This window comes from Prunus dulcis, chromosome 4 (genome assembly GCF_902201215.1).
Source record: "Prunus dulcis chromosome 4, ALMONDv2, whole genome shotgun sequence".
Lineage (NCBI taxonomy): Eukaryota > Viridiplantae > Streptophyta > Magnoliopsida > Rosales > Rosaceae > Prunus > Prunus dulcis.
Window position 1 is genome coordinate 876,572 of NC_047653.1, and position 11,488 is coordinate 888,059.

Here is an 11,488-nt window from a genome sequence, read left to right on the forward strand (position 1 = left end):
AGTGTAAAGAAGCGGACACGCTGCCATAGCCAATTGGCCATACTCATGTTTGCCCAACACAAGTCATTCAAAATCATTAATCATCAAACACCATTTTGTACTGTCCAAATAGTTGCTAACTAGAAAATATACGTTTTTTTTATTTAAAAAAACGTCTACATATAAAAAATCAGGTAAGAATTCTCTATCATTAAGTTATTACGTTCGAAATGTATCACAACTTTTCAAGACAAAATTGAATAATTGATCCATTCTACTTCAACACAACTTCTAATTACATTTATCACACAAAGTAGTAAGCCTACCTCTTCTCTCTTTTTCTTTTGTTCTTCTCTTTTCTATTCCATTTTCTCCGCAATTAGCATATATGACAATTTAAATGTAATCAAATAAACCCATCTTAAAGCACTCCCAAACAACCACTATGAAAAATAAATAACAAACAAAAAATCTCAAAAGGTGGGCAAAATCCCTTATGAATCTTTCTTACTACCTGAACGTGACATTTTCCGGTCCAATGACTTTAACTGGTTCTTTAAGTTTTGATTTTCCTCAAGTAATCGATCATATTCAAGAAGAAACCCTTCCGATTGTTTTCTTAGAGCAAGAACATTGGATTCTGCGGTATGAACGTCTTTTGTCTTTGTCTCAATTTCAGATTCTAGCTGTTTGAGTCTTGTGCGCGATGTAGCTATCTCATTCTCCAAGGCTTTGATCTCATCCAAACTGCTAGCTTTGCCATCCTCAGATCCTCTGTTCTGTTTCTTAATGGCGTCCATGCTCTTTCTTCGTATACGAAGTTCTCTAATATAGTGGTGTAGTCTGTCTATCATAAGAGCAAGAAATAGGGAGCATCCTGCAAGTGGGCAACACAAATGGGTTAATGCCTAACAAGATTATCAGTGAGCAAGAGTAAATCATGAAACATGAAACTCTGCGCTGAAATGAACAGCTAGTGAACAACAATGGTAACAATATGACCACAATGGGTTAATGCCTAACAAGATTATCAGTGAGCAAGAGTAAATCATGAAACATGAAACATGAAACTCTGCGCTGAAATGAACAGCTAGTGAACAACAATGGTAACAATATGACCACAATGCAATCCACAAAACATTAGTTACCTCTTAAAACTACAAGACAAAGCACATATTTTCTGTTTTTTCCCTTCATGGTTGCAGTTAATATCTAACCATACTACTATTGACATAATGAAAACTGAAAAATGCATTTAACAAAGATAGAAAATGCAAGACTCTTGCAGCAAATAATATACTTCTATGCTAACACAACCTACACAAAAAATAACGGAGCTGATGCTATCATATTGATGTCTACAATATCAATGCTCTTTCCAGATAGAATGACTTATATTACCTTTCAAACGCTTCTCTTTTCTTTAACAAAATACTTTAATTAAGAAAAAAAGAGGTTGATTTCTTGCTCTAAGGGGATGCATCAAGGTACCTAGGCTCATTACGGGCATTACTCATAATTGGCACAGAAATGAAAGAGACGTAAAATTCACCAGTAGCTCTGATCATTACATCTCATCTGCAGCCAAACAAAATGGTGCCATGGGTGATCTAACTCTATATCAACAACTGTAATAGAGCATTCAAACAAATTGAAGTTTTTCTATCGAATCACGTGGTGAGTAAATACTGAGGAATATGAAATTCTCTATGTGCACATAGGTTTTGGACAGCCCGTGAATTTGAAACCACTTAATTTACACTCAGGCCACCAACACTTCAATGCTTAGAATCAGATTTATAGGGGAGTAAAACAGGCAAACGAAAATGGCTTTTCAGAAACAACTTAACAAGATCCAGAAAACATAGCTAATTCCCACTTACCAGGTAGTGTCATTAACGAAACAGTGACTTAAATATATGAAGGCACAAAGCTACAATCTTGATCAGCCATCTCATTCCCCCAATCCATCAAAGCAAGCACATTTCAATCAAAAATCATAAAGGAAAAACGACAATCGAACAAATGTACATTCAAGAAATCCACACTCAAATTCATATCAGAGAATGCCACAAAACAAAAAGTAAGACTTACCCACATACCATAAAGTTGAAGTAATTGAACCCAAATAAAGAGATTAAAAATTTAAAAATTACCCATGAGAGTGGCTTCAAGCAGGTGCTTGACCATGAGGACCTGATCGGTGGGACTAACAATAGCAGCTTTGTCGATCCGACTATTCTTGATCTTAATTATGCTGTAAACGCTAGTCATCAACGCCACAAGCACCGTTCCCGCCACGGTCTTGACCACAATGGGTCCACGGCCGCGCTTGATCTGATCCAGACCCAATATTACCAGCTTCCTAAATGGGGTCCTAAACAAAAACGCCAGTATCAGAGCCATCTCTGACAAAATCACTATGAACATTAGCTGAATCATCTTCCCAGACTTGTAGTTTTAGTGGGTAAACAGAGCATGCCAGTATATGTGTGAAAGTTGAAAGCTTTAGGAAGCGTATGTCGGTTTAGTTGTTATTGAAGAAGGATGGAGGTACGAAATGAAAGAGAGCAAATAAATCCTTCTTCAACTATATCGGTGGTCATAAAGTAATTCTTACCATAAATAAGGATAGAATAGTAAGATCATATACTAATATTAATATCTTTATATAAATTAATTTCCCTAGCTGAGAGACATCATGGAGGTCACGTTAGGTTAACCATAGATACAGATCCAAATCTCTTGTTCATATTGCTTTGCTGAACCATTTTTTACTGATTGGTTAGTTGGTGTCGATAACCCAGACCCATCATCAATGGCAGTTGGCGAGCAAAAAGCATAAATGCCTTTTGGCCTTTCGTTGGCCTTTACTTAACAAGCAAGCAGTTTATATAAGGGAATTGATTGATGGTGACAGATTTACATCTCACTTGCCACTTGTGGCAAATTGGCAAATATATATGGGTGGTGAAGGCAAAGATTTCCAAATTATACGCCTGTCCATCTTTAATCTAACAAAGTTGTGCAATGCATAAGAGAGAACTTCAATAACCAAGTAATGGAATTTTGAAATGTAGCAGTCGGATTTCATAGTGGGCTGGATTGGGCCTACAATCATGGGTTTTTAGCCTTTGATAAAATGCCATATGGGCTAGCTCGGTTTCTTCGTGCACGGCTATCGTGCACAAGAGGAGAGAGACAAACATATAGGTGTAGCTCCGCTTTACACCTTGCAAACCAACGAGGATATGGGGAACAAGAATCGAGCTCAAGACTACTTACACAGAAGACTCTGATTTCATGTTAGACAACCATTAATCTCAAAAAACTTAAGCTGTCAGAAAATGGACCAATAATGTGTATCAAGCTGACACCACCTGATTTATTTGATTGTTAATCAAGTCAGACATGGTGATGATGTTTATGAACAAAGTTAAATGTTACATAATGTACAAATTACATCACACAATTAACCAAATTAGAAAGTGAAACCAACGTATGTAACACTAGAATAGCTTGCTTGCGAACTTTTCAGAGAAAACAGCAAGATGCTTGAGTTCTGATAGGCTCCTTCCCAGCTGCAAAGCCACCTTTATTTCAAACACCTGCCCATTCTCTCTTCTCTCAACTTGTTTCTCTTTCACATTTGATTCTATAGTCTCTTGCATGAGCCTAAAGAAACCAGCATTGCTTCTATACATTTCAACCACCATTCCAACTTGGCCACCATGCTCTAATGTGTTCACCACACTTGCTAAAGCTCCACAAATAACTCCTGCCATCACACCCCACACCCCGTAAGTACCACTAGAACCCACAAAAGCAGACCCCAATGCTGCAAGGCCAGTTAATGTAGGGCCAGAGATGGCCATAACTCTGTTGATTTTTAAGGCCTTCTCAGTCAACTTCAAGTATTCTGGCACATCCTTGCTCTTCAAAACCCCAACTACCTCTATCATTTCCTCTTCCAATTTTTGACTCCAACCATTTCCATCTATTAATTTTCCTTCAGCCCCTTGAGCTCTTCTGTGATTTTGTTTTGGCCACCAGATTGTTGGTTCCACAGTTTTGGGGAATTTATCCAGCATTTCACCTAACAAAGGAAGTGGGTAGGCTCTGTCCAATGCCAAGACTTTCTCCATTGCTTCATTCACATCCACCATAGTATTTTCGCTGTGAAGTGATAGTGTTGTTTGAATCTGGGCATGAAGCTGCTTGAACAATCTTGCTGCGTATCTCTGTTCTTCAGCAAGTTGGGATGGTTGGATTTTGTTCATCACCACCAACATTCCAGTGGCTGCTACATAAAGTATAGTGGAAGAGAGCTTGAGAGCCATGAAGGGTGCTCGTGCTCCGGTTGTAACAGCGCAAGTGGTGGCAGCAATTCCTGCCATGGTTGCAGCAGCGAGAGTAATTGCATTGATGGACATCAAAAGGAGGTGGTTCCAATTGTCACGCTGTGCTCCAATATTCTTATGCATCTCCACTCTATCTGCAATAGCCTCCATGATAGCATACAGCTTAGAAGTAACCATTGGATCATCAGAATGATTTACACTGTTATTACTTGGGATTTTGTAACCATTACTTGTGATGTCCAAGTTGTCAACCAAACTTCTGGATGGGAGCTTGGGAAGAGAAATTGGACTCACCTGGAATTTTGGTGCATTATTGGTGGTGGCTTTAATTGCTCCTCCTTTAGGAAAACGCATTTGATCAGGCGAACCCATCAAACAAAAGATGCTTGAAACTTGAAAGGTTGCCATATTTTCTTTTTGGCTCGATCAAACTGTCAAACTTAGGAGGTGGTTGTTGATAGTTTGAATATTATGCTCAACCTCTCATGGCTTATTAGATCACTTCTCATCTATTGTGTTTGGTCAACCACTTCTCCCCTTGGGGTTTGAGCTTTGACACAATATTCAGTTTGGAGGGCTGAGGCACCGATATTAATAATGTGCCTACTCCTAACTTTTGTTTTGTAAAAATATTTCATGGACAACAAGAATAAATTGTCAGTCCATTTTAGTTTAATCTAGTTTATCTATTTTTTTTAAAATAAAATATTATGAACGTGGTTTTTTAATAAACAAAACCAATTTCTTAGGCAAAAGGAATATTTGTTTTTAAAAATTAATTTCCAAAGAATCCGAAGAAATCTTCATTCTAATCCAATATTTGTCGTAAACTGTTGGTCTACATTTTAATTGATTTCTCAATTTTGGCAATGGCCTAGTAGGCCTTAGTGGCATTACCCCCTCTCATCCTCACGTGGATGAATTAAAATACATGTAAAGTGATGTACGGATGCTTAATGTGCTCTCTATTGGTGCAAAGATGATGTGTTTTTCATCATCATAGTGGTGGCTTCTTCTTTATTTGCAATTGGCAATTCCACACTATCTCTAAATCAGTCAAACTTACATAACCAGTTGATGAATTATATTTCAGAATCCTTCTTAGCGTTTAATCTTTGAACATCCTACTTTACTATAATTTGTTATGGTAATCTTTCAAAGCTTTGCATTACAAGCATCGACTTGGGGATGCACACAATGTGTAATTTGCAAGTCCTCCCAAAGTTCATTTTAGACACATCCCATACTCCGATACTCGTTTTGCAAAGAAAACAATGGGGAAAAGTGGGGACACAATCTGATTACGTATTTGGGTCACGGTCAGTGTAATATTCAGCCATCGATTCAATCACATGCAAATTGCAATGCAGGTGTGGTCTCCAACGCCAACAGGGTAAGCAATTTACAGCTTAGATTTGGAAGCATTGCAGTTCATTGCAACAATATATAATGCAATGTAGCATGTCAATTCATACTTGCTTACCAAAAAATAACAAGCACAGATCACACATTTAGTCATTTCGAATACTGTTCACAAGATCCAGCATACATGGAAAAGGGATCCAGGGCTTATATCTGCTTTATGTAGACTTCATAATTGTTGAAGAAAGACCATCTGTGACTAGAAGTAACTTGGAGGGAGCACAAATTATCTGAGGCCAATCAAAAAATTTCCGTCACTTCACTTAGCCTTTGGTAATGCCACAGATCTTGCTTGTAAGTTGAGGAAAATTCCCCTGAAAAAAGGAAAAAAGCACAAGGCCAGACAGTTTGTCAATGAATCGGGAAATATTATCAGGAACCAAAAAACATCATGGATATTAATATTATAGAGAAAAGAGGAGATTAAGCTTATAGCCTGTACCAGCCAAAAGCGACCAAGCTGTGGAAGACCACACGGAGATGGAGAGGGACATACTGGTGATTTATCCAACCCAGAACAGGCCAGAACTGCATTTTCATCCGTCAAGGTTTAAAATGTGTTATGTTTCCTGATGAGGTGTTAGCATAAAAAATCACAATGGAGACAGAATTATACCGTCCATGATGTGTATTGCACTGACGGGTAGTCCTTCTTAATTTTATTCTTTACATGCATCCAAGGTCTTCCTGCGTTTCACATCTTTTCTTAGACAATAAGCAGCAAAGTTCACAGAGGCTGTTACATTCATATCTGTCCCACATGCTAACATGCCTCTTTTAGGCGGATTTTCTTTGAAAATTTCAGAGTTGTTTGACTAAAAATATTATAATCCCAAAGCTTAGATCTTAATCAAATTTAAGGGCTGAGAGGAACTACTGCATTCCAACTGTATTTCTCACATGCCAACATTTCAAACATTAAAAATTGATGATCACAAGTTTTGACATATTATGTACTTACCCTCCACAACCAAGCCATAGTAAAGCATGAAAAGCAAGTTATTCCAAGGAGAAGATGTCAACTGTTCCACCAGCACCTGAAATAAGTTGATTAGAAATTTTAGAACGACCAATAAAATCTTCTTTATGAGCACAATGTTTTTGGTTTAAGAAGAGGAAGAGATCAGAAGTTATGGCACTTAAATAACAATGGCTATAATTAATATGAAGTGTAGGAACCCATGACTCGAACTTCTGCAGCCATGTGGGGTTTCAATAGCTGGGGGAAAAGTCACTTCTTTTTACCATGGATTTCTCAACCAAAAACCAGAGCGTGTGAAGGCAAGTAGAGTAGCCTTACCTTCTTGGCTACTGTTTTTGAATCCTTCTTCCCCTTGAAAATCTTATCAAGTATTAAATGCAGGAAATGCCCAAATGGTCCAAGATAAACAGCTCCAAAAAGCTGCATGCAGAAATGCAAGGTTATAATAGACAACACATGTAATATTACTTGTACACATCAAAATTGACATATTAGCAATAGACATGTGTGCATATATAGCAAAAAAATTAAACCTTCTTTCCTTCAGCACATTAATACTTTTAGGGCCAAGCAAATAGAGTCATGATGATCCACCCAAACTTCTTACAGAATCTTCTCAGAAAAACAAGAACGTACACATCACCCAATAATGATTGTAATTATGACTGCATAATGAGTTTTAGTCATTATCCCTGACAACCATGCTGTATATTTTGCACTTTACTGGGATATTTTCTGTTTGCTACATTAGTTTGTAAAAAGGGTTAGTGATATTATCTTCTTTAACTGCATGCCTTAATCCAAAAACCCAGGTCAGAGGTGTGTGTGATATGCAGGGTGAGGTTTTAGGCATCCACCTGATTGAAATGTCATCCAGTGTAATCATGTTCATAAGTGTTACGTTGGTCTTTCAGACCAAATCTAGCTGAGAACTTATTCTAATTAAGGTTGAGCAATGGCTATGAGTTTGGCCAAATGAAATGTGTGTGTGTGTGGCAATGATCAAATAGAAACAGCATCATTTAGCTACAGTAGGGAATTGGGTTCTTTCCATTCATTTAGCTCAACTGCTTAGCATCCAATTATATAGAAGAAAGAAAAACACAGTTGCGAGCGCACGCAAATCAAATATACAAATCCTTTATGTAATTGGAAAACCAAGAAACCAAAATAAAATTTTACCACTTTGAGAAGCAGCCGTCTTAACTGAAGTTTCTGGATGCCGGTGAGCTTCTGAGACACTATGTCACTGATCGCTGACAAAACCCCAGCTGTAATTGCCTGTTTGAAAAAGAAACGAAGGTATCACCAAAAATTCCCAATTAACAGCATTTGATGGCTAGGATAGAGAGACTAAATTAGCACAAGTACCAGTAATAATTGAGTTTAAAAGACAATATCTTTGAAAACCCAGACGAGAAAACAATCTAAAACTATAAAGAAAATCCTTTCTTTTGGCTTTGTTCCCCAAACTTTCTGGGCAACTAAGCGAGCAGGAGTTTAAACGGAAAACAGAGGAAATCAAGGTAACCCCATCACAAAATTGGACTGAAACAACAGAAGTGAGATTAACAGAGACATGGGATTTGACCTTAGTTCTGAGAGGATGATGCTGAAGCTGAAGCAAGTACTGCTGCAACCCCTTCTTTGCAATCGACCCCATGCTTTTCCTTGATACAAGTCTTCCAATTCTTGAGAGGAACTAACTGTTCGCGCTTTTCAGTTTATAGTTTTGAGTGAAATATCTCTGAGGCATTTAACTGTAGCTCAAGACTGTCAAGCAGAGATTTTGTTTGTATTGTATGGGTCCCTCCATGGCTGTGCCGGAACGGAGTGCCCAATTATCAGGGGAGAGTATCTTTTGGATTACTTCGCATATATTCTCCTTTTACGGTTTTACCAATCACAAGCAAGCAGACCTTTCCTTCCTTTCAGGAACGGGTTCCGAATATAAAGTTGACATAGTAAAGTTGACATTGACATATGGGTTTGAAGATTTTCAGGTGGAAAATTGAAAAGTCAATTTAATCCGATCAAAATTGGAAACGCTCAAACCCTCATGGCGTCAAACCAAGCCTAAAAATGTTTTTTTATTATTAATTCTTTTTAAAAAATACAACAACAATCTAAATTATTCTAAATTAATCTAATTTACTAAAAATGAGACTTCAACTTGACTGCAATGGGGCGAGCTCACCACCCTTAAAAATTTGCCTAACTCACGTATTCAAGCCTAAACCTGCTTTACCTTGCACAATTTGGTTTACTATTTTATTACATTTTGTTTTGTTATATTATGTGTGATTTGTGTGTAATATACAATGCTAGAAAACAAAAATTATTACTGCTTTAAGTTACTCATCAACTTCATTTATTTCTGACAATGAAAAGATGTTAACATGGTATTTGGTGACCTGTATTTTTGTGAAATAATTGTGATATTATAATGATATAAGATGATCCTTACAAATTGAGTCTTGAAAATGATATATATTTTTTTAAAGAGCAACTCCTTTCAACATATTTTAAAGCACTAATAGAAGCAACCCCACTATTGATTCAAGTGACAAGGATCGGAATGGTACAAGTGTACCAAAAAAGAAAGACCAAACATTTAGAAAATTATAATATAATGTTGAGGTTTGAAAACTAGTAGTTTGAAAAAAAAAAAAAAAAAATACTCAGTCCATCTTTAAAACCCAGTGAAGAGACCACTTCAATCAAATAGGAGGTCACAAAACTTGCAAGTTGCTAGCAGCTTATTAAATTGTTGACAAGGTGAAGTACCACGTAGGGTTTCGCTCTTGCATGTTTGCATGAGAGAGAGAGTGTGTGTGAAGCCTTAGTGGACCAAATCTTGAACAGAGAAAATTTAAAATAAGGGAATGGGTCAGGCTGCAGGTCAGCCAATGGGCTGAGTCTACTTTGCCCGTTCAAGCCGGTCAACATTTTCCAAGTCTGACCTCTTCCTTTCATTCAGTTTCAGCTGTCCTTCCCCGCTATAAATAACACCAAATTGGACCTTCTATTTTCATCTCAAACTCTTCTCTCCTCCTACAACAACAACAACAACAACAACAGCAACAAAGGCACCAAAGAGAAAAACTCAGATCCCCTCTTATTTCAATACTCTAATTACTTCACAACCAAAGAGATCCAAGAAAACCCAACAAGTTAAATGGCTTCCTTGCAAACTTCAACTCTCATTTTCTCTTCTTCTTTTTCTTCTTCATCCTGTTCTTCTTCAAGGAGATCAAATATCAATGCTGCTATCCATGTCCCCAAGCTCCCAAGAGTCCGCTTCGCAGTCCCAGAAACAGCAACAAAGCTAGTTCTTGAGGGGCTTCAATTGAGGGAACCAAAACATATCCTTGATAATGATTCATACAATAACCATTCTGCCACTCCAGCAACTCCTACAGCTGCTACAACTCAGCTCTATGCAATCTTAGAAGCCGTAGCAGACAGAGTTGAGATGCACAACAACATTCGCGAGTGGCGCGACAACTGGAACACGCTTCTTCTCAACTCCATCAACATGATCACTCTCTCAGCTTCACTCATGGCTGGAATTGCAGGCACTGCAGCGGGTGCTGGAGTGTCCGTTTCGGCCTTGAACATCTCCTCCACTCTTTTGTTCTCTGCAGCCTCCGGAATGCTTCTTGTGATGAACAAGTTCCAGCCTTCGCAGCTCGCTGAGGAACAGCGCAATGCCACAAGATTGTTCAAGCAGCTCCAGATCCAAATCCAAACCATGCTTGCTCTTCATGAACCTACTGAACAAGATGTGAAGGACACTATGGAGAAGGTCTTGGCACTTGACAAAGCTTACCCACTTCCTTTGCTTGGAGCCATGCTTGAAAAGTTCCCTAAAAAATTTGAGCCAGCTGTTTGGTGGCCTAAAAATATTCAATCTCAAAAGCCAAGCAAACCCAACTCCCAGATGGGAAAGATTAATGGGTGGAGTGCTGAACTTGAAGAGGAAATGAGGGAAATTATTGAAGTGGTGAAGACGAAAGACATAGAAGACTATGAGAGACTGGGGAGCTTGGTGTTGAAGATCAACAAGATTTTGGCAATCTCAGGCCCTTTGCTAACTGGGGTTGCAGCCATTGGCTCTGCTTTTGTGGGCCATGGGTCAGCTAGTGCCATAGTGGCAGTGGCTGCAGGGTCATTGGCTAGCGCAGTTAATGCTTTTCAGCATGGTGGGCAAATTGGGATGGTGTTTGAGATGTATAGGAACTGCGCTGGCTTCTTCAACAAATTGGAGGATACAATTCAAGCCACGCTTGAAGAACAAGATTTGGAGAAAAGAGAAAATGGGGAGTTGTTTGAAATGAAGGTTGCTGTGCAATTGGGAAGAAGCTCGGATCAGCTTAGAGAACTTGCATCAAAATCAGCTTCATCTCGTCTCGAGGGAACATCCCTAGATGAATTTGGTTGCAAGCTTTTCTAAGTAGTTCATCAAATGTTGTACAAACAGAAATAGGAAAATTCCTATGATTCTTTGGTTCTTTTTAGAATGTAACAATAGATTCTTCGTACAATAATGTAACATAGAAGAACTAATGTTAACACAAATTTTTCACACTACAATATTCGCAGAAGAATGTGTTTGATTTTTTTGTTTCTGCATCATTTGCTGTCATGCATGACATAGAAACATTTAGTCTTTTGTTTTTTTATCTATCTAATTAAGCTTTGTTAAGTGTTTAAACAACCGTGTTCTGAGAGTCATTGACTT

At 38.1% G+C, this 11,488-nt stretch overlaps 4 protein-coding genes across 5 annotated transcripts; 1 reads left to right on the plus strand and 3 right to left on the minus strand.

Moving 5' to 3' along the window:
- Positions 1-174: 174 nt before the first annotated feature.
- Positions 175-2,607, minus strand: LOC117625061 (B-cell receptor-associated protein 31). Its single transcript, XM_034356630.1, has 2 exons — positions 2,136-2,607; positions 175-856 (listed from the first exon to the last, which is right to left on the minus strand). Exons 1-2 carry the CDS (start codon positions 2,419-2,421, stop codon positions 474-476), a joined length of 669 nt encoding a protein of 222 aa, XP_034212521.1. The 5' UTR covers positions 2,422-2,607; the 3' UTR covers positions 175-473.
- An 881-nt stretch (positions 2,608-3,488) lies between these two features.
- LOC117624125 (probable F-box protein At4g22030) lies at positions 3,489-4,748 on the minus strand. Its single transcript, XM_034355263.1, has one exon. The coding sequence runs from the start codon at positions 4,746-4,748 to the stop codon at positions 3,489-3,491; it is 1,260 nt and encodes a 419-aa protein (XP_034211154.1).
- A 935-nt stretch (positions 4,749-5,683) lies between these two features.
- LOC117624809 (peroxisomal membrane protein PMP22-like) lies at positions 5,684-8,702 on the minus strand. Of its 2 annotated transcripts, XM_034356268.1 has the most exons (7): positions 8,336-8,702; positions 7,927-8,025; positions 7,063-7,164; positions 6,724-6,799; positions 6,379-6,449; positions 6,205-6,290; positions 5,684-6,076 (listed from the first exon to the last, which is right to left on the minus strand). In XM_034356268.1, the coding sequence occupies exons 1-7, from the start codon at positions 8,405-8,407 to the stop codon at positions 6,022-6,024; spliced, it is 561 nt and encodes a 186-aa protein (XP_034212159.1). In that variant the 5' UTR covers positions 8,408-8,702; the 3' UTR covers positions 5,684-6,021. The 2 variants fall into 2 exon arrangements, with proteins under 2 accessions (XP_034212159.1, XP_034212160.1); XM_034356269.1 differs by lacking the exon at positions 7,063-7,164 and having other exon boundaries at positions 8,336-8,598.
- A 1,220-nt stretch (positions 8,703-9,922) lies between these two features.
- On the plus strand, positions 9,923-11,259 carry LOC117626321 (probable F-box protein At4g22030). Its single transcript, XM_034357988.1, has one exon. The coding sequence runs from the start codon at positions 9,923-9,925 to the stop codon at positions 11,198-11,200; it is 1,278 nt and encodes a 425-aa protein (XP_034213879.1). The 3' UTR covers positions 11,201-11,259.
- Positions 11,260-11,488: the final 229 nt, after the last annotated feature.